General features: G+C 39.9%; 3 protein-coding genes and 1 pseudogene across 3 annotated transcripts; 2 read left to right on the top strand and 2 right to left on the bottom strand.

Moving 5' to 3' along the window:
- LOC139946408 (N-alpha-acetyltransferase 80-like) lies at window positions 1–2,570 on the bottom strand. Its single transcript, XM_071944053.1, has one exon. It carries the CDS (start codon window positions 2,568–2,570, stop codon window positions 1,989–1,991), a length of 582 nt encoding a protein of 193 aa, XP_071800154.1. The 3' UTR covers window positions 1–1,988.
- A 1,581-nt stretch (window positions 2,571–4,151) lies between these two features.
- Window positions 4,152–4,744, top strand: LOC139946407 (uncharacterized; annotated as a pseudogene).
- Window positions 4,745–5,469: 725 nt separating this feature from the next.
- On the top strand, window positions 5,470–15,548 carry LOC139946398 (protein PAXX-like). The gene is made up of 7 exons (XM_071944044.1): window positions 5,470–5,605; window positions 7,431–7,491; window positions 11,513–11,562; window positions 12,494–12,684; window positions 13,215–13,283; window positions 13,964–14,045; window positions 14,744–15,548. The coding sequence occupies exons 1-7, from the start codon at window positions 5,472–5,474 to the stop codon at window positions 14,775–14,777; spliced, it is 621 nt and encodes a 206-aa protein (XP_071800145.1). The 5' UTR covers window positions 5,470–5,471; the 3' UTR covers window positions 14,778–15,548.
- Window positions 15,549–15,652: 104 nt separating this feature from the next.
- LOC139946382 (ATP-dependent DNA helicase PIF1-like) lies at window positions 15,653–25,558 on the bottom strand. Its single transcript, XM_071944026.1, has 10 exons — window positions 25,466–25,558; window positions 23,888–24,433; window positions 23,237–23,489; window positions 22,821–22,963; window positions 21,987–22,112; window positions 21,217–21,323; window positions 20,909–21,048; window positions 20,262–20,456; window positions 19,332–19,477; window positions 15,653–17,753 (listed from the first exon to the last, which is right to left on the bottom strand). The coding sequence occupies exons 2-10, from the start codon at window positions 24,419–24,421 to the stop codon at window positions 17,508–17,510; spliced, it is 1,890 nt and encodes a 629-aa protein (XP_071800127.1). The 5' UTR covers window positions 24,422–24,433; window positions 25,466–25,558; the 3' UTR covers window positions 15,653–17,507.
- Between the last annotated feature and the right edge of the window lie 154 nt (window positions 25,559–25,712).

The raw sequence follows: 25,712 nt of genomic DNA, 5'->3' as shown, positions 1-25,712 counted from the left end.
TTTCAGATTGAAAGTGTGCCAGGCAGCAATTTTTATTCGGCACTACGAAATTGCTAATGTCGTAGTGCTTTTAAATGGGAAATATTTGTCAAACGAGTGGAAAATCACTCGTTTTTTCCACCGTACCACTCTTGCAAAGAGCCATGTTGTGGCAGCTTCTCTTTTTAGAGTGAAAGACGGGTACTTTCAACTCTATTATTTTAGAGTCCAAATTTCACTCAAAAAGAGTGACACAGATTGACTTTCACTCTCGAAAGACTTTCAAAAGAGTAAAACTGACACCACAGTGAAAGTTTCACTCTTCTACATCAAGACTGCAAAGTCAAGAAAAAATCGACTGGAAAAGGGGTTTGAGAAGTGGTGCGAAATGAAGCGGGTCAAAGCTACCCAAGTGAGAATGAAATAAATGTTAACTTGAATTGAATTGAATTGAATTGAATTGAATTGAAGTGAAGCGGACCGTATAGCGTAGCTGCACGTAGCCTGTTTAAAGGCACTGGACACTTGGTAATTACTCAAAATAATTATCATCATGAAACCTTTATTGATTACGAGTAACGGGGAGAGGGTGATGGTATAAAACAATGTGAGAAGCAGCTCCCTCTGAAGTGTCGTAGTTTTCGAGAAAGTAGTAATTTTCATCGAATTTGATTTCGAGACCTCAAGTTTATAGAATGTGAGGTCTCGAAATCAAGCATCAGAGAGCACACAACTTCATGTGACAAGGGTGTTTTTTTCTTTCATTATTATCTCGCAACTTTGACGACCGATTGAGCTTAAATTTTCACAGGTTTGTTGTTTTATGGATATGTTGAGATACACCAACTGTGAAGACTACTCTTTGACAATTACCAATAGTGTCCACTGGCTTTAAAGGCAGTGGACACTATTGGTAATTAATTACTCAAAATTTGTTAGCATAAAAACTTACTTGGTAACAAGCAATGGAGAGCTTTTGTTAGTATAACACAATATGAGAAATGGCTCCCTCTGAATAAGTTTTCGAGAAAGAAGTAACTTTCCACTAAAATATTTGAATTTCATTTCGAGACCTCAGAATTAGATTTTGAGGTCCCGAAATCAAGCATCTGAAAGCACACAACTTCGTGTGACAATGGTGTTTTTTTCCTTTTATCTAGCAACTTCTACGTCCAATTGAATTCAAATGTTTACAGGTTTGTTATTTTGTGCATATAATGAGATACACCAAGTGAAAAGACTGGTCTTTGACAATTACCCCAAAAGTGTCAAGTGTCTTTAAAAAGGGATGTAAGAAGAGTAATAAGAAAACTTTAAGGAACGCGTTCCTATTTGAAACTTACACCGAACAGATAGACAATAGTAAACCAACCTGGAACCGAATGACCAACAACTTTTTAAAACGTCATGGTTCATCAATAATGATATTAATTTTATAATAACTATGTAGCTTTCCACCAAACACAGGCATTTGAACAGTCTGTGTGGGGTTGTTGATGGCTGCTGTTCAAATTAGAAGCAATGGTGCGTATTCAACGGCTCCGATGGTGTTGGGGAAAAAATGCCAGTGTGTGCCCTTAATAAATTTAAATGACCTTTCACATTTTTATAATAACTACGGTCTTCCAGTAACACAGATATTTGAATAGTCTGTTCGGGGCTGTTGTAGTAATGGATGTTGGTCAAATCATGTCCGTGTCTGCCCCTACAGTGAATAATGCAACGTCAAGCAGCCGATTCCCAGATAGAGTTAGGGCGGTGCATGTGTTCTTGGATGCACAAGAACACAGATCACTGTTAATGTATCCTTCCACCCGAACGATGATGATTTAGCGCGGCCATTTTGTACAGTTTTGTTCTAACTTCTAGACTGATCCCTACTGAAAGGTGGTGTGTGGTCTTGTTCTGAGTGCATTGATCTCGGGTCGTGTTATCATCGTTTGGGCATGCGAACAGCGTACTCGGGCCAAGAACACACCGCCCGAACTTAGCCCATGATTGGTCAGTAGTTACAGCTTCGTCAAGTATTTCCTCATGATTATTTTTTCCCTCAAATCGTCTTCAGTAGCGAAGTGACCGTCTTCGTATTCGGACTCCCAACCAGACTGTGGGACGTTTCCTTGCCAGTTGGACGCTACGCTGAACTGACCGAGTAGATTTCCACCGACTGTTGTGATGCCGAATTTCGTAAATTCCTGGTACGACAGCTTGCTGTAAAAGCCTTTCATACTGATGTCTGTCCACAAGAAAGCTTGCTTTAATCCGAGGGTAGAAACTGCGTATTCTTCGGCGTGTTTCATGACTTTAACACCCAGACCCGTACCGACTCGAGATTGATCAATGCACAGTGCTTCGAAGTAGACGCTCTCTGGTGGCTCGGGGCATTGGAGAACTCGAATATGTCCTATAACAGAACCGGGTTTGTTCTCTTTCTGGTCAATGAGAACCAACGAACACGGGAACCCAGTGCAGTTCTCTGTCTCCAGAAGCTGCAGTCGTTCAGTCTTAGTACAGGGCCAGACACTTCTCAGAAGGCTCGAGCACGAGGCGATTAAGTCCGGTCGAGAATGTAGACAACTTAGTTCTGACATGATTATTGTAACGAACTCAAACCGTACGCTCTGTGTACTGGACAAAAAAACTCCGCCGGGTGCGCTGAATCATGGAAGGTACAAACATTATACATCCAAAGGCAACTAGCCTGAACTTGGTGTGAACTGTACAGTGATTGGACGAATTTTCGCGCGCATTTGTTGAAGTATAAGATTGAATAACAAAATGTATAATGAAAAGAGATTTAAAAGCAGTGGACACTATTGGTAATATTACTCAAACTAATTGTTAACATCAAAACTTACTTTGTAACAAGCTGTTGATAGTATAGAACATTGTGAGAAACGGATCCCTCTGAAGTAACAAAGTTTTCGAAAAAGAAGTGATTTTCCACGAAGTAGATTTTGAAGTCTCGAAATCAAGCATCCGAAAGCACACAACTGCGTGTGACAAGGGATGTTTTTATAATCATTATTATCTCGCAACCTCGACGACCAATTGAGCTCAAATTTCCACAGGTTTATTTTTATGCATTATTATGTTGAGATACACCAAGTGAGAAGGCTGGTCTTTGACCATAATACCAATAGTGTCTAAATAAAGGGAAGGACGCGTTGTTTTGCAAGCCCTTTCTTAGTTATACTAGAGAGACCAAATGCTGATAGTTCAGCGAATGGGCATTGAACAAGTTGTCGTTCTCGAGGGTTGCCCTAACCTTATCAGTTTGAGGACCCGTTGGCAGAAACGTTACTTTATCAAAGTGAACACTCAGTGCTGCATGTACACACTTCAGCAAAGTCGCCCACAACGAAGTTGCACACTACAAAGTCGCCCCTCACTTACAAAGCCGCCCCTTCTCAAAGTCGCCCCCACGAAGTCTCCCCTGACAGTGTCGCCACCGCCAAAAAAATCGCTCCATAAGTTTGAGCAAAATTTTCAGTTTGTGGCCAAACGTTTCAACTAAAGTTTAGAGTCTTTCGCAAAAAAAAATTAATTGCTTTTAGCTTTCGTGAGAGTCATCTGCACTAGTTGTAGAAGAGTTGTAAAAAAAGGGGGGGAAGAGAGGGCCTACCGTAATATAAAAAACAAGTAATTTAATAGTAAAAGGACCAACCCATCACCACAATCCAAAAGCATACAATATTAAAATAATTTTGTTAAACAAAATTAAGGTTTTAAATTTTAAACAATCTTCTCAACACGGCGTCCTGTATCCCAGCCGTCGCTGGGGGCGCTATTGAAGCTTCACGGACACGGCAGGGGCGATAGTTTGTTCTTTTGGACTGAGGCGAGTTGTAAACTTTTACACTTATTTTATTGTATTATTATTAGGGGGCGAGAGTTTGTAAGACAATTTTTGTTAGACTATCGGCCTTGGTTGGAGACGAGCTACAATCAATTATTCACAGAGCGATAATATAAAACGACAATACATAAATACAGCTCCAAGGTCAAAATGCCTATTGTATGGACGATTATCTTCCTACAATAAGCATTTTGACCTTTTCTGTGTGGAGCTGTATATGGTCGTTTTCAAGTTTAGTGGCGACAACCCCGAGGGAATAATATTAGCCATACTTCTCTGCTGCTTTGGACAAGATTTACTTTTTTGAGCCATCATGTCGTTATCCATTCGCTGTCTTCACACTCGACCGGACCTAATCGTCTCGTGCTCGAAGCTTTTGAAGAGCGTCTGGCCCTGTTCCAGGGTTGAGCGTCTGCAGCATTTGGAGAACGAGAACTGCACTGGGTTCCCGTGTTCGTTAGTTCTCATTGACCATGGAGAGAACCGGCCAGATTCGGACATTTTCGGATTGTTCCGGTAAAGTTCCCGATTCAACCGAAAAGCGTGTATCTTGAGGCAGCTTGTTTAGACAAATCCAGACAAATGGAGGGATTGTACAAACAAATGCTGAATTTTGCCGACAAATATGCGTTTGAAACCTTGGAGTGTCAACAGATCTTTGGGTGGGTTTTCAAGGATGTCATCTCTTTTTACAAAAGTATAGGATTTGTTGAATGCCCCGACTTTACGGTCCGAGCAGTTGGAGCTAATGCACTGGAACCATTTGGCACCCCGAGGTTTTGGACAAAAGACACACCGCCCCCTGATAACTGGAAGTTCGCCCCCGATGGTTCCATCATTATGAAGGGCGCCTCGCTGAACACGGTCATCATAAAGAAAACTTGTGGAACCAAGATGGAACTTTGACATACTTCTTATGTTTCTCGGCAGCCCCCTTATAACCCTACCCGGCTGTGCGTGACCATGGTGTGACGTACATTTTAATATCAGTCCGTTGCTGTTTACAGTAGTAATTGTTTGTTTGTTTGTTTGTTTGTTTGTTTGTTTGTTTGTTTGTTTGTTTGTTTGTTTGTTTGTTGGGGTGTTTGTTTGTTGAGGTTTTTTGTTGATCTCAGTTGGGTTTGTTAGTTAATTTAAAATTTATTGTCTATGTTTTATCTAATCGTCTCTTTTGTCTTTCGCTTTTATAATTATTTGTTAATATAAAAAAATGTAAGTCTGTATTTTAATTCAGTCTTTGGACTGCGGCAAGCAGATGTTTTTTTTTAATAAACCATTAATAATAATCTAACAGTCCTTTACTGGAAATCTGAAGTTACGTAATTGAAAATGGGTTTGATTTGTTTGAGCATGGAGGTATGAAAATGTTTGAGGTTGTGACTTGAACATCATGTTGCATGTATTTTAAATTAGCATTTTCTGTGGTGCACACATGCCTGGGCCAAGTTTCAAAGAAAATGAAGTTTAAAAATTTTCAGCTTTGCAGAAATTAACGGATATGCCCTACCTGTCGACGTCACAACCTTATTCTGGTAAGCACATTGTGCTCTGATAAGTCTGCTGCCACCAAGCGTCCACAAGGTTTCCCCATTAAATCTGTAACCAATAGAGGGCGCAGTATAATGTGAATTTCATGTTCCAAAACATGTCGTCTGCGAAAGCTTTGGCGGAGGAAGGTGAAGTAGGCCAGATTTTCACCACTGTGGATTCTGGTAGTTGTCGGTTTCTCTGTTACACATCATGTATTAGGGATTGCTGGATTATTCAGTAAGTATCAAGTAATAACAACACAAATATAAACGTTAACATTATTTTATTTTTAAGTTATTATTGCCTAACCTTTTTGTTTTTATCCTGTCTGGTCGTCTTGTCAGCAGTCAGTATCAGTGAGTGTCACTGCAACTGATAAAGTGATAGTGTCAGCAGTGTCACACAGGGTGACACACACTAAGCCTGTGTCAGTCAGTGTCACTCATATTAAAGGAACACGTTGCCTTGGATCGGTCGAGTTGGTCTTTGAAAAGCGTTTGTAACCGTTTGTTATGAAATGCATTATTATTGTTGAAAAGATGTTTGAAAAGTAGAATACAATGATCCACACAAATTTGCCTCGAAATTGCGTGGTTTTCATTTTACTTTGCGAACTAACACGGTCGGCCACCGACCGTGTTCGTCGACGAGGTAAAGGAAAAACCGTGCAATTTCGAGGCAAATTTGTGTGGATCATTGTATTCTACTTTTCAAACATCTTTCCAACAATATGCAATTTATAACAAACGGTTATAAACGCTTTTTATAGACCAACTCGTCCGACCCAAGGCAACGTGTTCCTTTAATATATATATATATATTTAACATAGTCCCATCAATAGTACCAATACGCTGGACTCCCTCCGCTTATTGAGCTAAGTGACAACTGGGGACAAAATCTCGGCATGAAATTAATGGTTTCTAAAAAAAAAAAAAAAATAACGCCCTGAAACTACATGGGCATAGGGCCAAGAAGCTAGCGGAGGGAGTCCAGCGTATTGCTTGGCACTGTGACTATTGATGGGGCTATCACTCGGTGTCAGTTCTCATAGATAGGCCCTTTTTCAAACTACGTGCGGCTTCGGCTTTGGATTTGGCTTGAGGCTCCTTTCTCTCGTCTGAAGCCCTGGGCGCATATACGCAAAGCATGCGCAATTGTCAAATCAACCGGCGGGGCCAAGCTAGCCTGAGCTGAATCCAAAGCCGAAGCCGTCGTTTCGTAAAGGGCCATAGTCAGTCATTTCTGGGGTTCTTAATATTGTGGAGAAGTCATGTTTTAATGAACACTGTAAACAGCGCCCTCTGTTGGCGGGTAAACACAGATATTAATTGTTACAATGTCATTGTCAGTGTAGTGTCAAGTATAAACTAAACTAGATTTGTATTGTCAGAATGGTCAGACTCAGAGAACCACTCACTACTGACAATACAAATCTAATTAATATTATGGTGGAAAAGCATGTTGCACCCCCCCCCCCCCCCCCCTTAATTTTAAATTGTATTAGGTAACTGGTTTTGGTTTATTTGTTGGTGGGTTGTCTGTTGATAAACAAGGCTTATAAACAGACAACCTACCAACAAATAAACCAAAAACAGTGACCTGATTGCTCAATACAATTAAAAACTTTAAAAGTCGTGCCCGGGCCAGGGCTGATGATACTTCAATCATGGAGGGAACGGAGGTGATTGCCTCTGTGCACCCTGGTGTGCATTTGAATTTAATGCTCCAGTAGATATTTACAATTTCCCCATAGGGTGCCCTTTTAAATCAAGGAGAAAATGCCTTGGTGATGCCCCTGCCCATTCAAAAACAAAGCATACATGCCTACATACATGCTCAAGCCACCCATCCCTGAGGTTAATGGAACGACAAACATTCTTGATTACTACATTAAATCAGTGGCACAGGGCACAGAACGGGATAGTTTTTTTTTTTTTTTCTGGAGGAGACAGAAGACTTCAGATTAATTTCTATTGACTTGCTGCAAGTTTGTCCTCTAAGTTCAAGTTTTCAAGTAATTAGTATTTATTTGAATTGATTTTCTTTGAACCTTTTTCTTAGTGTTTCTGATGGCATAGATGTATGGAGATCTGTTTTAGATCAAGCAAATCTCGACTCCCATGTAAGTACAGCAGCAAACACACAACTTTGGCCTTGAAGGGGCACATAAATTTTCCTCTGGTACATGTGGTAAGGGGAAGTTCTATGAGGAAAATGTAATCTGTATTGGACCTTCGCAAAGGGCACCACAACCAAAGCACAGGGCACCAAGGCAATCCTTTTTTGCACACATGCTTTCTTCAGATGCCTGAAAAATGCTTCAGGCCTTAAATACACTGGGGTGGATTTCACAAAGGTAGTCCTAACTTAGGACTAGTCCTAGGCAATGCTAAGAGATAGGACCAGTCCTAAGTAACTCATCCTAACTTAGGACTGGTCCTATCTCTTAGCATTGCCTAGGACTGGTCCTAAGTTAGGACTACCTTTGTGAAATCCACCCCTGGACACTATTGGTAATTGTCAAAGACCAGTCTTCTCACTTGGTGTATCTCAACATTATGCAAAAAAACAAACACTGTGAATTTTTTTAGCTCAATTGGTCGTTGAAGTTGCGAGAAAATGATAAAAGATAAAACACCCTTGTCACACAAAGTTGCTTTCAGATGCAACTTCAGAGGGAGCCGTTTCTCACAATGTTTTATACTATCAACCTCTACCCATTACTTGTTACCAGGTAAAGTTTTATGTTAATAATTATTTTTGAGTATTGACCAACAGTGTCTACTGCCTTTAGGTCTTTTATTTTAGTGAGAAATAACCTTCTCAAAAACTATACTTCAGAGGGAAGGGTTTCTCAAAAATGTTTATCAACAGCTCTGCACACAGTGTCCAGTGCCTTTAATAGTCAGGTAGCTTATGGATAGAATCGTGACCGACTGGCCCAAAGCACCAAATTTGGTAGGTACCTTCTATAGGCCCCAGAAATCAATTTTAGAAGGGGTGACACAAACAAATATTTTTGGAAGGTACCTAATTTACATAATTTCAAAATGGCTGCAAAATCCTATATTTAAGCACTAATTTCGGTACATTTTTATCATTTAAGCAAAGGTCATTTTGAAATATTTACTTTGGTGGTTTTGTTTACATATCCTGCACTTAAAAAACATTAATGAACTGATGATGTGCCTAGGTAATTATGTGTTGTCAGAAATCCAAGATGGCCACTATAATAATAAATTCAGTATCCTGGTTCGAAATATGCAAAACAGAACGATGCTGCTTAGCACTTGTGTTTGGCTTTGATTTCAGACGCTTCCAAATGGCCACAGAATTTCTTTTGATGGGCTTATGAATGCTGGTGCTTCGGTCTAAAATCACATCCTTAACATGCTTCTGGTACTGGGAAATGCCAAGGGCTTCGATTGTTGGGACTGTGGAAACAACATCTTTATTAGCACAATTTCAAGTGTCGAAAGCAAGCAGTTCTGAAGAATCTTCAATGAAAGGGGTTACCCATTTCTGAGATTGCTTCAGTGAGGCTCTTCACTTGTTTCCTTAAAACCTCCTGCATAGTCATCCCTGTTCATGCTGCTTGTAAATGTTGACGTTTCTCCGTCCATGAACTGGTCCTCAAATTCCTTCAGCAGTCTTGCTTGTTGTGGACCTGAAACCATCCATATTCTGAAGGCAGCTGGGTTTTCGGTAAGTTCTACCACGCCACCAGACCCTTTACCAACGTTGTTTTGTTCATGACCATGGTCAAGAGGCATGCAAGAGGACTCGTGTTGAGTCTTTTGAAGAACCCACATTTGTATGACATCTTCTTTGATATTTTGTGGTAGAGCCTTTATGTCTCGGGTGTGAATGGGGATCCAGCGAGCGTAGGTGTGATCCAGAACAAAGAACCAAGACACCAATGCCTTCAAAGCCTCCCCAAAGAGATCAAAATCTCGGATACCATGAGCACGGATGAAAATCAGCAAAAGTGTTTCATATTTCAAGATGATATCCCAGTACTGAAATGTAGAGCTTGCCGTAATCATCTTCTGCTTCCACGTTTCAAAAGAAATCCCACTGTCAGACTCCACCTTCAGTTGCCAGACATCTCTCTCTGCAGATATGCAACTGTTGGGGCTGTAACTGTGACTATGCCTGGTTCTAGTGAGGTGAGCAGCTTAGAGGAAGGAGTCTGCTGTACCTGAGGAGCCCACACCAGCTTCACATAAGGCAGCGGTCCAACCAGATCCTTCAAGAAAGTCTCCAATTGTGTTCCATCTATAGAGTCATCTCAATTTGGAGACCACCAACGTTACTAAAAAGTGCTTTTCCCCAATACAATGTCTCGGGCCAACGCCACTGAACAAAATTGGCATGGACAGACAGTGGTTGGTCCACAGCAATTAGCGGTGTTTGGCATGGATTGAGATATGTTGTTATCTGCCTTTGGATATCCATCCTATCAAGCATTATGCTTGATCATGTCAATGGTTGTAGCCTTTTCGTGTAAAAGGGGAAAGAGGGCGTCAAGAGCAGCAGGATCTTAAGGAGGCATCTGAGACAAGTTTACCATCGACCTTATGTTAGATTTGCAGGGCAGACAAGCTTCTTGTTAATGGCACGGTCGTAGCTTACACTGATGCCCAGTCTATACAGGATGTTCATTATATGTTGCATCTCGTGAGTGTATGGATACATAACCCATTGTAGAGAGGAAGAGGTGGCTCCTTTTCTTTGGAATGCCTGCTGTTTTTTGCCACAGAAGCTTTGTTTTTTGCATTGAAGCTGACCATCTGAGCTATGGAAAGACAAACCTGTGACCCATTGATATCTTGGTGCTTTACATTAGGTACATTCAGCAGCATGGCAACTAGTGTCTTAAGACTTGCCGGAAGAGAATTTTCCAGGCAGTTATGCTCAAAATTCCTGGTAACAGGGAGGGATTCCCAATCAAATATGTATTGTCTGATGCTTTTAAAACTGATCTTTATTATCTAAAATATCAAAGTGAATACGCCAGGAAGGATAAAAAACATTGAATTGGCTAATTGAAGCCTACCTCCAAATTGTAGGTGCAAATAATAAAACAAATATATAAAATTGTACATTAAATCTTTATAAATGAATTACTCGTCAAATCACTAACAATTACGTTGTAATTAGTCTTAATTACTGATAATTAGTTATAAGCATCAGTCTACTTTGACTTTAAAGTAAAACATACATAATTTGAACCCTATCAAAAGGCCTAATTAATAAAGGGCTGAATACAGCACTCAACTGAAAAGCAAAATCACCACATAATTTTTTTTAAAGCTTTTATATGCAAATTGTGCACAAATTTAGATTTATGCAAATTAGGTACCCTTCCAATATTGTTTTCAGGTGTCACCCCTTCTAAATATCTTCTCTAGGACCTAAACAATATATCTACCAAGTTTGGTGCTTTGGGCCAGTCGGTCACGATCTCGTCAAAATTTGGACCTAAGCAACCTGACTATAAGCAATGCAGTAAAAACAAACTGGGATCGTCAGTACATGTATGCATCTAATGCAAAGTTGGATCCAATATGTTCTTCATAGCTGAAGTTGCTTTTAATGTAATTTTGAAATCTGGACTCTACCAGTTTTCAAAAAAAGCAATTGTTTACAGAGTACTGTGTATAAAAAATAAATGGTCAGATTCATTTAAAACTCCTCAAAGATGTGCTCTTTATTTTGGACAGATTTGCCTCAGCTCTTTCTTCAAGACATAAGTTCACAGTAGGAGAGATTTAGTTTAGAAGGAAGACCATGTGAGATATGGTGGACACAATCCTACAACGTATAAGGTTTGGGTAAATTTGTGTGTATACACCCAAACCAAACAGTACACTCCTATCACGTCCACCATACCTCAAAAAGGCTTATTGCAACCACATTTCAACCTGTGATGGATTGCATCGACCTCCATAATTGGTGAAATGTGCACGCATGCAAGGCTATCATTGGCCAAGAGTTGTGCGTAGCGCACACACTTTTCTGTGTTTTATCATCAAATATGGCGGTCGATGACGCTTAGTGCAATCTATCTCACTTTGTAGTCACATTTCTACCTGTGTTTACATGTATGCACAAGTCACATTATTTTATTTGTCTTTCAGAGGGAGCTTGCAGACGTAAATAGCTGTGAGGCCTACTTTTTGCGATTCAAGTACGTTGAGGAAAACTTCCCAAAACCGTTCTGTTTGCAGGCATGATATTTGGTTCTGGGAAAAGAGTAGGAATATTTTATCGAGTGAAAGGGCTTACCTACATAATACACATTATAATGTCGGAAGCGCTTTTAGACACCACGTGAAAAAGCGCTATATAAAAACCGTGTATTATTATTATTATTACATGGTGTAGGATTTATGCTTCTAATCACAATTATTCTAAAAGAGTTTTCTAAAGAGCAAAAAAAAAAAAATGGAAATCAGACTAAAGTAGGAAGAATATCATGCCTGTTTAAGATACCCTTAGTTTAGAATTTGTGCTATTGCTGTTTTTTCATATTTTTTTTCTGATGATAAGTCCTCATAGGTGCCTTGCACTGTAATCCGTTTGCCCGAAGAGGATTAACAGGTGTTGGAAAGATGTTTCAGAAATCAGAGTTTTTAATTGTGGGAGCAAAACCCACTCAATCAGGAAGGGACTGGAAACCCGCCGATCATCATACAAGGCTCCATCTTGCGCTCTTCCTTTGACAGTGGTCCACTGGCCAAATGTCAGTTTAAACACCTGATGAGGACAGTCAAAATTCACTCCGAGTGGTCCGGCTGGACAATTCAGTGTTGAAAAGCATCTCAATTATTTGACACAACAACATAATTAAATGCAAAAGCTGATGGACCAGTAAAATGAAAAGCTAACTGGTCATGCTTGCCAGTCACTGAAAAAGTTAAGAGCAAAACCCTGCAACTCCAACACGTGTATTGACATAGATAGAAAGAAGGGAAGAAACCACTAGTCAATGTTAGCTCAGGAGAACCCACAACTAATAGCACAATGAAGTTCCCCCTTTCACTTCCATGGTACAAATGATCAACCTACATTTGTTTTTCAGTAACTTAAAGAAGTATTGTTTACATTTTTTTTTCTAGAAAGGCGTTTACTCATGGTGACCTGCTGGTGACAAAGCAGCCACGTAAAATTTGTCTCGAGGTCGGCACTGGAGCGACATCCCTCAAATTTGACCTTTACGAGGCAACAGCCAGCGAGAGAAAATCTGACCTGCAGAGCGCCCTCTTCTGGCTGGCAGACACATCGGTGGAGACGACCAAGAAATTGGGAAGTGAGTGTTTGAACCCTTAGCAGTGTAAATCTGTTAAAATTTCCGCCAATGGTTTTTTTTTTTTTTTTGGGGGGGGGGCAGGCCTGTATAACTTTGGTTACCAAGGCATTTTCTCCCTAAAAGGACACCAAATGAGAAAATTGGAAATTTCCACTGGAGCAATAACTCAAGGGCACCATCCAAGGCAACGACCAGGGTAACAATAATATTAAGGACGTCTTCTATAGCGCCGGTATCCACAAAAAGTGCTCATGGCGCTTGCTTCCCTCTAGGTTATTCTCCAGGGGTGTAAGGGATCTAGAAAATTAAAAATTCCAATGGAAAGTTACTGAAATGTTTTTGAAAAAGATGAGTCTACAGGAATGTTTTGAAAGTGTCTATTGTCTGGATGGCTCTGATGGAATGTGGCAGACCGTACCAGACCTTACCTGCAAGTCCATGCAGGCAAGGGCCTGACGATGCCTCCGTGAAGGAGAAGGCATGAGGGGGGGGGCGTGACACGGAACTGAACTCTCATCTTTGTTTTTCAGAATGCGAGGAAGAATTGAACACAATGAAGAAGACAAGAGGAGGCGCTGGAGGTGGACCAATCTTGCCAGGTACAAAAATTAATTCATGTTCTGCGATCAACCAATCTAGTGTGTAACATGGGCTACCCTCACAGGTACCCATTTACCCCTGGGTGCAGAGAAGCAAACTGTCAAGTGTCTTATCAAGGATACAAGTGTCATGACCAGGACTCAAACCTTCATACACCCTGATGACTTTGCAACCATTTGCACGCTCGGCCACAACATACAACAACTCTACTACATGTACTTCCAAGTGAACGATATAAAATACTATGCATGAGTACGTCACAATTCTAACCCAAAATGACGCCATAGGCGCAGCTACTGCAAGTGGTGGTGGTGCGCCTATAGCCTCATTTTGAATAAGAATTATGACGTCATGCATGAATATTAAAAGGCATATAGGGTGGTTTCCTTGCAGCAATGAAGTGTTTGTTGAAGGAGAAGTTCAGCAATGGATTTTTTTCACAACAAAAGCAGCTAGTGTTGAATGGTTTCAATGCAGCACATTTTTTGGACTGTGCTGCCGAAAGTTCAGAGGTCAATACTTTGATAGTGAACAAGACTAGTGGTAATAATGCACACAGCATACAATGTGTATAATAAGATCAAACCAGTGCCGACTATTGACAAGGGAATATTTCCCGACACTTCTTGGGATTAATTCAGAATTGATCATCGGTGTGTTTTCTTATTTCTTTTTCTAGACGTTGATAACAAGAAGAGGTCAGGTCAGGTCAAAGTTCAGAAACAGCAAGGTCATAGCATAGTCAACCCTAGCAGCAAACGGTGAGTAGTAACGAGATTAAGTGGTTGTTGTGATCAGTCGATCAATCGGCTGTCACAATTCAACAACTGTTGACGCAAATAACAGGGCCGATCATTTCATGAATCAAACAATTAAAGCCATTGGATCCTTTCGGTACAGAAAAAAAAAAAAAGTTCACAGATTTACAAAAAATTTACAGGGTTTACAGAAGGTAATGGTGAAAAACTTCTCTTGAAATATTAGTCCATGAAATGCTTTACTTTTTGAGAAAACGGTAAAACAATATAAATTCTCGTTAATGAGAATTACGGATTTTTTATAAACACATGTCATGACACGGCGAAACGCGCGAAAACAGGAGTGGGTTTTCCCGTTATTTTCTCCCGACTCCGATGTCCGATTGAGCCTAAATTTTCACAGGTTTGTTATTTTATATAGAAGTTGTGATACACGAAGTGTGGGACTTGTACAATACTGTTTACCAAAAGTGTATAATGGCTTTAAAGCAAGACAAAATAGACTACATAAGCCAACAATTCACCAAACATTGAAGCAAGGCAATCCATACCAATCATAAATCAAGCAACCAATGAAGCAAGACAATTAATATGAATCATATAGCGTCCAACCAAATCCCTATTAATAATATCAAAGCTTCTTGATAAAAAATATTCATCAAATTATTACATTGACCTCAATTGTGTTTGCTCTTTATTAGGCGAAAAGCTGCCCAAGGTGTCCAGTTTGACTGAGGGCAAGATTAACACAGCATTCACAAACAAGATGAAAACCCTGAACAAGAAGATTATGGTCAAGATGTGTAGAGTGAGTTGCCAACTTTGTAACGACTTAGACTAAAGCACACCACGAGATGTAAAAGGAGTAGCTCTCACAATTCAAACGTAGTCCCACATCCATTGCAGGAAAATTAAAGCGCCTTGAGCACCACTGAGTGATGGATATGTGCGCTATATAAGAAGCCACTTTTATTATTAAGATTAGGCCCAAGATGTTGAGAGTTGGTAGACACCTTTAACATGTAGTTCCCAACTCCAACGATGACTTAAAAAAAGGAAAACTTATAGAGTATCAAAAGATTATGCAGATGTCTGAAGTAAGTTGGCTGTTGTCATTGGCAACTTCATGCTCCTGACTTGGATACAAAAAATGCCACAATTTAGTCAGAAACTTGGAAACTAAAGTACTTTTGGGAAGGGGGGGGGGTTGGTCAGAAGGTAAGAAAATATGGAGGTGTGGGGAACATGGTCTGGTATCCTGTGACATAACTTTGTTACAAAAGAGACACAGAGCTTGAACTTCCTGCAGGAACGACTGCACAATTTTGTTCACAGCACACTGGAAGAAAGCGTTGAAATCATGGAGCTTGCACTGTCTGATTTGTATCAACTTTTTATGTGAATCAAGGGGGCAAATCTTAAAGGAACACGTTGCCTTGGATCGGACGAGTTGGTCTATGAAAAGCGTGTGAAACCGTTTGTTATGAAATGTATATGGTTAGAAAGATGTTTTAAAAGTAGAATATAATGATCCACACAAGTATCGCTCGAAATTGCGTGGTTTTCCCTTTACTTTGCAAACTAACACGGTCGGCCATTTATGGGAGTCAACAATTTGACTCCCATAAATGGCCGACCTTGTTTGTCGACGAGGTAAAACGAAAACCACGCAATTTCGAGGCATATTTGTGTAGATCATTGTATTCTACTTTTACAGCATCTTTCTAACCATACCGATTTTATAACAAACGGTTACAGAACGCTTTTCAAAGACCAACTTGACCGATCCAAGGCAACGTGTTCCTTTAAAACCTGTTCAGCTGTTGTATTGTCAAGTCTTCAATTTATGCAGAAATGATGACACAAACTTTAAAATTTCCCAAATGACCAGTATAGCATCTTGCCTGCCGGAAAGGCACTGGAATGTACACAACTAGACTTTTGTAAGGACATTTTGTAAGGAAATCGTCAAAGACCCGTCTAGATTTAATGTATTGTAACGCTAATTTGTTTGTTTACTAGGCCATTTTTTTATACCAATCTCAACCAACTGAGTCTTTGGGAGGGGGGGGGGAATAAACAATTATATCGATAAATTTATATTTTCAATCGAAATTTAATAATAAAGCAAATCAAAACCATAAAGGCAGGTACTCATTTAATTTTTATTTTTTAATTAAGCATCAAACATGATCTGGTTGAAATTCTTCACGAGAAAAGGTCTGTGAAATTTCTTTCCCCAGGACTCGGGGAGGAAAGTACCGAGTAAACAGTGTTTAGCACACATTGATGAAGGGTAAAACACAAATATTTAAGAACAGACTTAGGTTAAACAGTTTTAACAGTAATTATAGCTAATAAACTCTATATGTATACATAGACGTCAATAAATAGATTTTAAACGACATTTGAAAAACTTTGCAAGTAGTGAGTCATTGCTAGACTTAAATGTAGAGTGGCACGCTGTAAAGATGTGGGATCGAAAGAATCTGTGACCACGCCTTGGACTTGAGAATCATACACAACCATGAAATCAACGATGACGACCGGGGCATGGATGCACTTGCCTCTCCGTTAAGCGTCAGGGCTCGGCAAGCATTGAACCAGGGGCAAAAAAGTACTGACACTCAGACCAACATCAGGGCTGCATGCTTTATTTTTGAAAGGGCAAGGGCACCAAGGCATTGTCTCTTTGGTAAAGGGCACCCTATGAGGAAATTGTAAATTTCTACTGGAGCATTTCAAGAGCACCAAGGCAATGACAAGGGGCAACGGAGGCAATTGCCTGTGAAGTATCAGGCCTGCAACATTGCAGGTCTATTGAAATGATTGCATTTCCACAATTTAGTAACCGATTTCAAGGAGCTATCAAGAACAGTAGGTCTATCCTCAGCGCTAGAAAAGTAATTTTAAGAGCATGATCTTTTTTTTATCTGAAAAAAGGTAATTTAGCTTTTTTGTCACTACGCAGAGATAAAACTTAAAAAATTTCTGATATTTCTCATCCATTGAGGTTGCTTTGCATGATACATGTATTTACGTAGCACAGAGGGTTTTTGCATAGTAATCTGGCAACCACTCATAATGCACTATAAATATACACTCCACACAACTGGTTTCTTGCTAAGTCTTGCTGATCGACTATTTTCTGACTAATCAAACTGGGGGCCATGATGGATAAAGCACTTTACAGCTGCTTTCCTAATACAAGGGTAAGAGTCATTGCCGACAACAACAAAAAGTTTGAATCTAGGATCTAAATGTTATGAGGTTGTTCAAAACGACATTTCCACATTTTGGTTACCCCTGGAGTTTAGATTTCACAGAGGTTTTATGAACATTGTCTTCAGCACTAGATGGAAGAGCAGCATTTATTTCTATGTGGAAAAGTAACAGCTGATTTTTCTTTATCAGGTTGACTCACAATCTTGTAATTCAGATAAAAACCTGAAATACTAATCCCTGCTAAAGATACGGCCTGATGTTTTCCTTATCTTGTGTGTAGTCTTCAATCTCAGTCTGCATCATGCGTTGCTGCCTCCGCAAGACATGATGGAACTTGACGACATCCGGATGGGCGCGCACGCAGGCCCGATCAAAATCAACGACACGTAGACCCTCTAGATTACGGGCTCGGGATAACGCCACATAGGCTTGGCCGCACTCGAAGACACGAGCGAGCGAGATTTCCACACAGTCTAAGGACATTCCCTGTAAACAAGAGTATTGAAATACAGTTAAATACAAAGCATTGATAACTGATATGAGTATGAGATTTCATTGAGAGTGTTATAGCAATTAACAATTAGGCCTACGCATTTGTAAGTAAAACAGTTGCCAACCTTTGGTTCTGTCTAGAACCAACAACACTACTCATTGGAGAGATTTACACATGGTGCTACCACAACCCTCACCTAATACTACTACCTTGCAAAGTTTCAAATCCTACTAAGCAATTACCATAAAAGCAATCAATATGTATGTACTAATTATACGATTGTCTTAAACGTATGTGCATTATTGTTACCCTAGGCTCCTCTTTGTATAGTGGTATGTTTCTAATTTTGGAATAATAAAAAAAACTAAATTAAAATTAATACAAAATTTATAGAAAGATAAATGCACCAAAGACTAAATCGAGCAAAATGAGAATATTTAATATATAATATTTTAGTAAAATATAACACAAATCTAATATAGGATTCGAACTGCCTCTAGCTATAGGGCAAGCTCGATGGTCTAGTATTCAGACACCTGCTGTAGAAAGCCAAATGTCATGGAAAGTACTATACAGTGCTTTACACACAATGATCAGTGTAAGTAAAACTAAATATCAAAGAAGAACAAAGTAATACACATTCTTCAAGTTGACAGTGAAAAATATGGGTACACATTTCTGGCAAGAGCAATCACAGAAAATGTTCAATAAAAGGACAAGAACAGATCAAGTAATACATAACAATCAAACATAACAAAATTTAAAGCACAATATTGATAAAATTTACATAATAAAATACAATTGCAATGCAAACCAGTCAAAAGTCACAACAATACATTGTCTAAAAGCATTTAGGCCCCTAACACATCTTTTAAAAAAACAATCTAAAAAGATAAGAGAAGCTGCAAAAGGGAGAAGGGACCAAATCACCCAAAGAGCAATGAATATGTGGCACAACAACACAAGCCACAAGAAAAATTTAAAACTGTAAAGCACTCAATTTTTATAATGCAAGAACACAAAATGTGTTACAAAAAGAAAACAAAGTCACAAGAAACTGGAAAGCACTCATCATACTTTTATAATGCAAGGGCCTTGCTACACAAGGCAACTTTTCACAGGCAACTTGGAGGCAACCAACTGCAGTGCATTCCACAGTGAACACATTGGTAGCACTGATGAGTAATTTGTTTATAAACATTGTCTTACAATCCCAAAGAACAAAATGTGAACATTCAAATGATATGAATGCCTTTTCTTCTTGGAGATTGCCTGCGAACTGGTAGCCTGTAAATTGCCTCATGTGACATGGCAATAAATACTAATATGAACACGGGCCCAACTTCAAAGAGCCGCTGAAGCAAAAAATATTGCTTACCAATTTTTCTGCTAAGCAGAAATAAGCAGAATACCAGTCACAAACTGTATACAGGACAGGGTATTTTGGCTGGTAACATTATTTTGGCAAGCCGATTTTGATGTGCTTAGAACTACTTTTTGTGCCCAAAGCAGCTCTATGAAATCAGACCCAGAGTTGTGCAACTGGTAAGTTAGGAAACTGAATATCTCACCTGGCTTTTGTGAATTGATATTGCCCAGGCCAGCTTGAGAGGGAGTTGCCGACGGCTGAGTACCAGACCAGCACCGGCTCGTATCGGCCAACGTTCCATCCGTATGGCCTGCTCAACGCCGCACATAAACTTCACTATGGGTAGGCCTGCAAGTACAAAGAGTTAATGTATTAATTAATGAGCTTTAGACAAATGGCACATGCCTCAATTGCAGCCATGCTTGCCATTTTGGAAAGCAAATTTATGCACATGGTCAACTGATATGGTTAAGACCATGATAAGGCTATAAGACCTAGTTATTATTATTTATTATTATGGTACAATTTACAATAGCAAACAAACTTTGTGAGACATACTAGTTCATTCATAGCGATTTGGCAAATCACACTAGTGCCCTGCCGTTGATTTCACCAAACTCCTCCTAACTTACAAGACAAGTTCAGTTCCTTATCCGAGGATGTTCCGAGAATGCATTGAACCCATCCTAAGTTAGGACAGGTTACTCGTCCTAACTCGAGATAGGATTGATCCTAGCGTTTTCGTGAAATCGGCTGCTGGTCATTTGGCCAACAACATTCTATTTTATCTTTTTCAGCTTGGCACTCTGCAGGCTTTTTCAAACACAAATTTAACCTCTACCCTCATAGGAACCCATTTATACTCCTGGGTAAAGAGAAGCAATTATAGTAGCTCCTTGCTCAAGGACATAAGTGTTATGACCGGGACTTGAATTCAATGCTCTTAAACACTCGGCCATGACATCCTAATACTGTGTACATACACAAAAGAATATGGGTTGGTGGAATTCTTTGTCTTCTACCCTATCGTACTGATTGACCAAACAGACTTAATAACATATAACTAAAGATCCTTTGCCAAGGAAAAAACTTTCCAGGAATCTGTTTTTTTTTTATATTAGTTTAAGCTTACCAGTTTCCCCTGCGCCGAAACCTGTTACCACCCCTCTAGCTCCGTTGACCAGACCCTGCTGTACATCAAGATTCTTGGCCAGCATTACCTGGGCTCCAACCCTAAGCTCAAGACTCCTAGGGACTGGACACTGACTGTTGATGATACTCACTAGGTTGGGGTCGCTGTCCCAGGCATCAAACACTCTAGGATCTCCTGGTTGGGAAAAATACACCAATAACAACATTTTGTTCGAAGCCTACACAGCAGCTTTTATTATTATGAAGCATTTCAAGAACCAGTTCACTTCAAAGTAACATGGTTATGGAAAAACATATAGGTTTTTATCCCCCAAAATTTGAATATAAGAAACGTCAGATACGTTAAATCTTTCCCAGCTCCCTGGGGTGACTGTATACAGCCCTGAGCTGCCATGGCATGTCAGCAGATCACAGTGGCTTTTCAATGCACAAAATTAACGTTTACCCTCGCAGGTACCGTGCATTCATGAAGAAAAGCAATTATAGCGCAGAATCTTGCTCAAGGACCCAATGCAAAACCATGATTCAAAACCAAAACTCCGAGGACTTAACCAATAGATCTTGAACTTGATACTCTACACCACTCGTCCATGACACCTTACGGTAAATCACATTTGCTTTTCTTACCGGTCAGTTTCTTGAGGTGAACCTGATTCAAGAGGTCAACGTCCTGTTTGTGGGTACACAGCCTAGTTGCTAGGATACCATTCCGATCAATAATGTGATTGGCCGTAGCAGTCAGACGATCACATAGCTCCTGTGGACATCTACAGTTCAAAGAGAATTTTAGTTTAAATTTATTTTACTTGTTTTTCACATGTTGCGAAAATAACCAGTTCAAAATGTGACTGTTAAAATGAAAGTCATTGTCCGTATTTCAATGAAGTTTTTTGATTCTGATAATCTTGATCAAGTGCACACCACAGATGTGTTACCTTCCAATGCGTATATTCTGCAAGATGTTGATGAAGACGGGATCATCTTGGCGTTTGACTTGAGTGAGTTCCATCGTTAGCTGGATGCACTGAGTCCATGCTGCAGACTGCAGAAAGAAAATACAGACTATGTTTAAAGGAATTCAAAGTGGTTGTAAGAATAGAATACAATACATTAGGCCTACATTACAATCAGGGGTGAGAGTCGTTACTGACGAAAAAGTCTGAAACTTGAAAGGTATGTTGAAATGATGCCATTTCTACTGTTTGGTAACCCCTGGTGTTGTAGATTCCAAGGAGCTTTTGGAAACGGTATCCAATCCAAAGCACTTGAGAAGTAGACCAATGAGCAGGATTTTTTTTTTTTTTTTTTTTTTTTTTTTTGGGGGGGGGGGGGGGAAATATTGTCTGATTTCTTCACCAGGTCGACATAAAAAGTCAGCCAAAAGTCTGAACAATCTCATCCCCGATTACAATACAATACAATACAATACAATACAATCAACAATATATTAAACAATTCGATACAATTCAATGTGATAAAAGCGTTTATATAATGCTCCTACAAAGCTGTTTAGTACAGTGCTTTAACACGTAGAATAATAAAACAGCAAAAATAAGGAAAACAAAATTAGGAGTCAAAGAAATGAGTCTTTAGAGCTTTCCTAAAAGCTGCCAGTGATTGAGCATCAGTAGCAGACAAATCACGCAAAAATGTCCATTTTCATGGAAAGTCCAAATCAGAAGAAAACATGATCAATGAGCGTTACCTGGAAGCAGAATACCCGTTTCTCACCAGTCTTAGTGACCGGTGGGAGTTGAAGAAAGTCTCCGCAGACGATGAGTTGAATGCCTCCAAATGGCTTGTCACTACACTTGACTGCTCTGGCTGTTGCCTGGTAACAAGGGAAACAAATAATGTGAACATCACTTTATCAGGATTCGCCGACAACTAACTTTTGAAAAGAGACCAGCAAGCAGGACCAGCTGACTTATCATTTAATAATAATACTCATCTTACATAGAGCTTTAGCACACCATTACTTAGGGGCATATCAAAGCACTCATTTTATTTTGTTTTTCTCTGCAAGGTATGTGGAGCAGTTATGATATGTCGGTCCTTGGGAAAAAGTAAGATCATTTTATCGATTAAAAGGGTCGACCAACATTATACAACGTGTAGGCTCTATAAATAGACCTTTCAGTCCTTGTTTACAAACCAAAAATCAGATTTTTCTGAGGGCAAAAAAAATATATCTGAAAACAGACTTAAGTAGTAAGGTGGAGCTAAGTAGGATTTGAAACTTTGCTTGGTGGAAATACGATATAGAAAGGTTTTGCGGTAACACCATGTAATCACTATCTCTAATGAGTTGGGGTGGTTCTGAAAAGAACTGTTGGTTTCAACTCGACGTTTCGATCAGTATGCTCTCATCGTCTTCTGGAGAAAGCTGGACTCTGATGCTGCATGCTGCTTAAAAGTACTGTGGAGGCGGATTAGCTTGGTGGAGCTACAAGTATGAGACCTATTCTTTGATACACAGCACCAGGTATTTGTTTTACAAGGTGTTCTGTGTAAAGGAAAATGCTGCCATATACTGTACCTCAAGTTTTGTGAAGAGGTCCCCATCAACCATAGATATTTCATCCACGATGAGGTGCTTGCATTTCCGCCATTGCTGTTTCCTTGCCGGGCGAGACGCCAGCTCAATGCACTTTTGTAGGGGATGGTTGCCGGAACCAATTCCTATGTAAACAAATTCACAGACAAAAACAAACTACCAATAAACAATTGTTCAACTAAAATAAAACTAGATTCAGCTAATCTTCCATGGCGAGCTGCTGAAACCTGATAGAAAAATAATGACAGAATTGTACATGAAGAAAAATCAATAGGTTGAGATATGCCTTGTAAGCGAAGAAGGGTGATCGAAAACGCAGAATTTGGCGGTTTAAAGCAAAGCCATGCAAAAAAAGCAAAACCACAAAACTACTTAAGTGCACATTGCATAAACTTTACCTGCAAACTGGTGAAGGGTGGTACCGCCGATATGGCAAGCTGCAACACCCGTACTCGCTGTGGCAAAGGTGCTGTCTGGCGGCAGAGCGCCGATGATCTTCTTGAGTAGAAATGATTTACCCGTGCCCGCACTACCGGTGAAGAACACGCTGTGACCAGCTAGCACTGTATTGAGGACCCGAGTCTGCTGGGGGTTTAGCTGGGTCTTATTCAGGCTGATGTTGAGCTTCTTTGCTTTAGGTACTTCATCCGCCTAATGACATGTATACGAAACAAGATACAACTTTTACTCCTAATAAGGGAAACTGACTTGGTAAATAAATTTTAAATGATTTTGGGTCGACTGGCACGAAGATAGAAAAAATTGAGATATGTGCTATGGTTAAAACCCTGACTCCCTTGGTGATCCCCGGACCGTTCCATTTTCCCTCGGCTGCGCCCCAGGAAAGTAGAACGCTCCGGGTACGGCGATCACCTTGGGAGTCGTAGTTTTAACCATAGTACTCAAAGCAGTCAATATTTGTATAATGTGAGCACATGATTCCCCGCTTCCATACATGCCATAAAAGTATCAATCCTAGTTGCTATTGCTGTAAGCAGAGCCATGAAACTGGGCCGTGATAATATTATGTCCTGATATTTTGTACCTACATTTGGGCCTCCACTGTTGTCTCTTGGGCGCTTGACGCTTTTTCTCTTTCCTGGTCCGGCTGGAGTTGTTGCAGTTCCTTTGGCTTCCACTGCTTTTGCCCGAGCATTGTTTATTGCATTGACATCCTTCTCACACAGGGGACTGATCTCTTCAAACTTTCTTGGAAGCTCAGAGAGCAGCCTTGCCCTCCCGGAGATGGGTTTCTGTTGTTTGGCGCACTCTCGTTTCACAACAAGACACTTCAAGAAAGCTGCAAGCTGATGTGGGGGGCAGTTTGAGAGCATGATCTGGAGGTTGTGGCTTGGTAACTGAATGCATGCTTTGCCGTCTTTGATAAAGCGCTTGTGGACGGTGATGTCACGCATAAGGTACTTGGCGCTCGTTTTGTTGATGTCGAGACGGAGGATGACGTCGTTGAACTCATTCCGGCCGAGAACTACTGTCGCACTCCTTGCACTAGTTCTTTTTATCGTTTCTCCTGTTGGGGCTACCTTTACTGTAGAAACACTGCAGCATAGCTCGGACGTATTCATCCTGCATGGGCTCTACAGCAGTAGGAAATGATAATTGGCAACAACAAAATTAGATTTAGATCCAAAGGATAACCTTTTGACACTATTCTATTTTTACTTATTTAAATTATGTTTTAAAACACTAGCTCAACTCAACTCATGACACAAATGCATGACAACTCGACCAAGTCAAGAACAGGAAGAACACAAAAAGAAAAACAATGCCTAAATAATTCAAATTTTTGAAAAAAGGAATCTAGCGCTCCAGTCACTGGGTCTAGGAGTACATTACGCACTTTGTGACGCAGTAAAATTTGCTTCGCACCATGGAGGTAGAATTCTACCTCCATGTTCATCACACGAAGCATATTCGAAGGAAGTATGACCTGGATTACTCCGAGTCCAAGAACTTTTTCGGTTTCGTCCGGCTATCGTCTCCCGTAATTGTAGCCCCACTTGTGTGGCCAAGGATAGCTAAGGATTCAGCTATCCTTGGCGACACAAGTGGGGCTACCGTAACGGGAGACGATAGCCGGACGAAACCGAAATAGTTCTAGGAGTAAACCTGGATTAACTAGAGAAACAACATTCAATTCCATATCATTGCTTGCATTTTAAAAATTTAATTAATCACTTAATTAATGTCATCAGGACTCTTCAATTCAAATGTACTGTCAAATTTAAATAAATTACAAAAAATAACAAAATATTACCCTGATAAAACCAAACATTTTACAAAGTTTCAAACCAAACTAAATAAAGAGCAAAAGTTAAAGGTATTCTTTAACTTGTTTATTAATCGGGAATAAACAAAGAACATGAGGGGCTTCTTTCTTTGCAACTGTGCATAGGCAAAGGGGCGATTTCGCAAGGAAAAAGGGGGTGAATTTGTAGTTGTACTTTTTGAAGGGCCTACTCAATCAATTAATATTTTTGTTTTGTAAAAAAAGAAATGTCGTGATAATAAACCTCATCAAGCTGCGCTCTTCGTTACATTTTATTTAGTGCATTATTTTACCGAATACCACACTAACAGTAGCTTTCAAAAAAGACAAATTTCCTTACCTTTTTGGACGTTTAATTTTGCAAACACACAGAATTTTCGAATGCTTTGTGCCACTAGACAGGGTAAACGACCGAGCGCATGTGTGATGGACGGGGCACTGAATGGCTTTTAAACTGACCCGGGGATAGCAACCAATGGTAAGCCGTGTATTGTGCCTTAGAGGTCATTTGTCAACCAATCACAATCCTCGTTTTAAAAACCAAACTTGTGATGTGTTTACATTGTGTATCGATGAGTCTAGGTACA

Source organism: Asterias amurensis, chromosome 13 (genome assembly GCF_032118995.1).
Source record: "Asterias amurensis chromosome 13, ASM3211899v1".
In the NCBI taxonomy this organism is placed as follows: domain Eukaryota; kingdom Metazoa; phylum Echinodermata; class Asteroidea; order Forcipulatida; family Asteriidae; genus Asterias; species Asterias amurensis.
The sequence above is the reverse complement of the archived record's forward strand: the minus strand, read 5'-3'. Positions and strand labels throughout refer to the sequence as shown.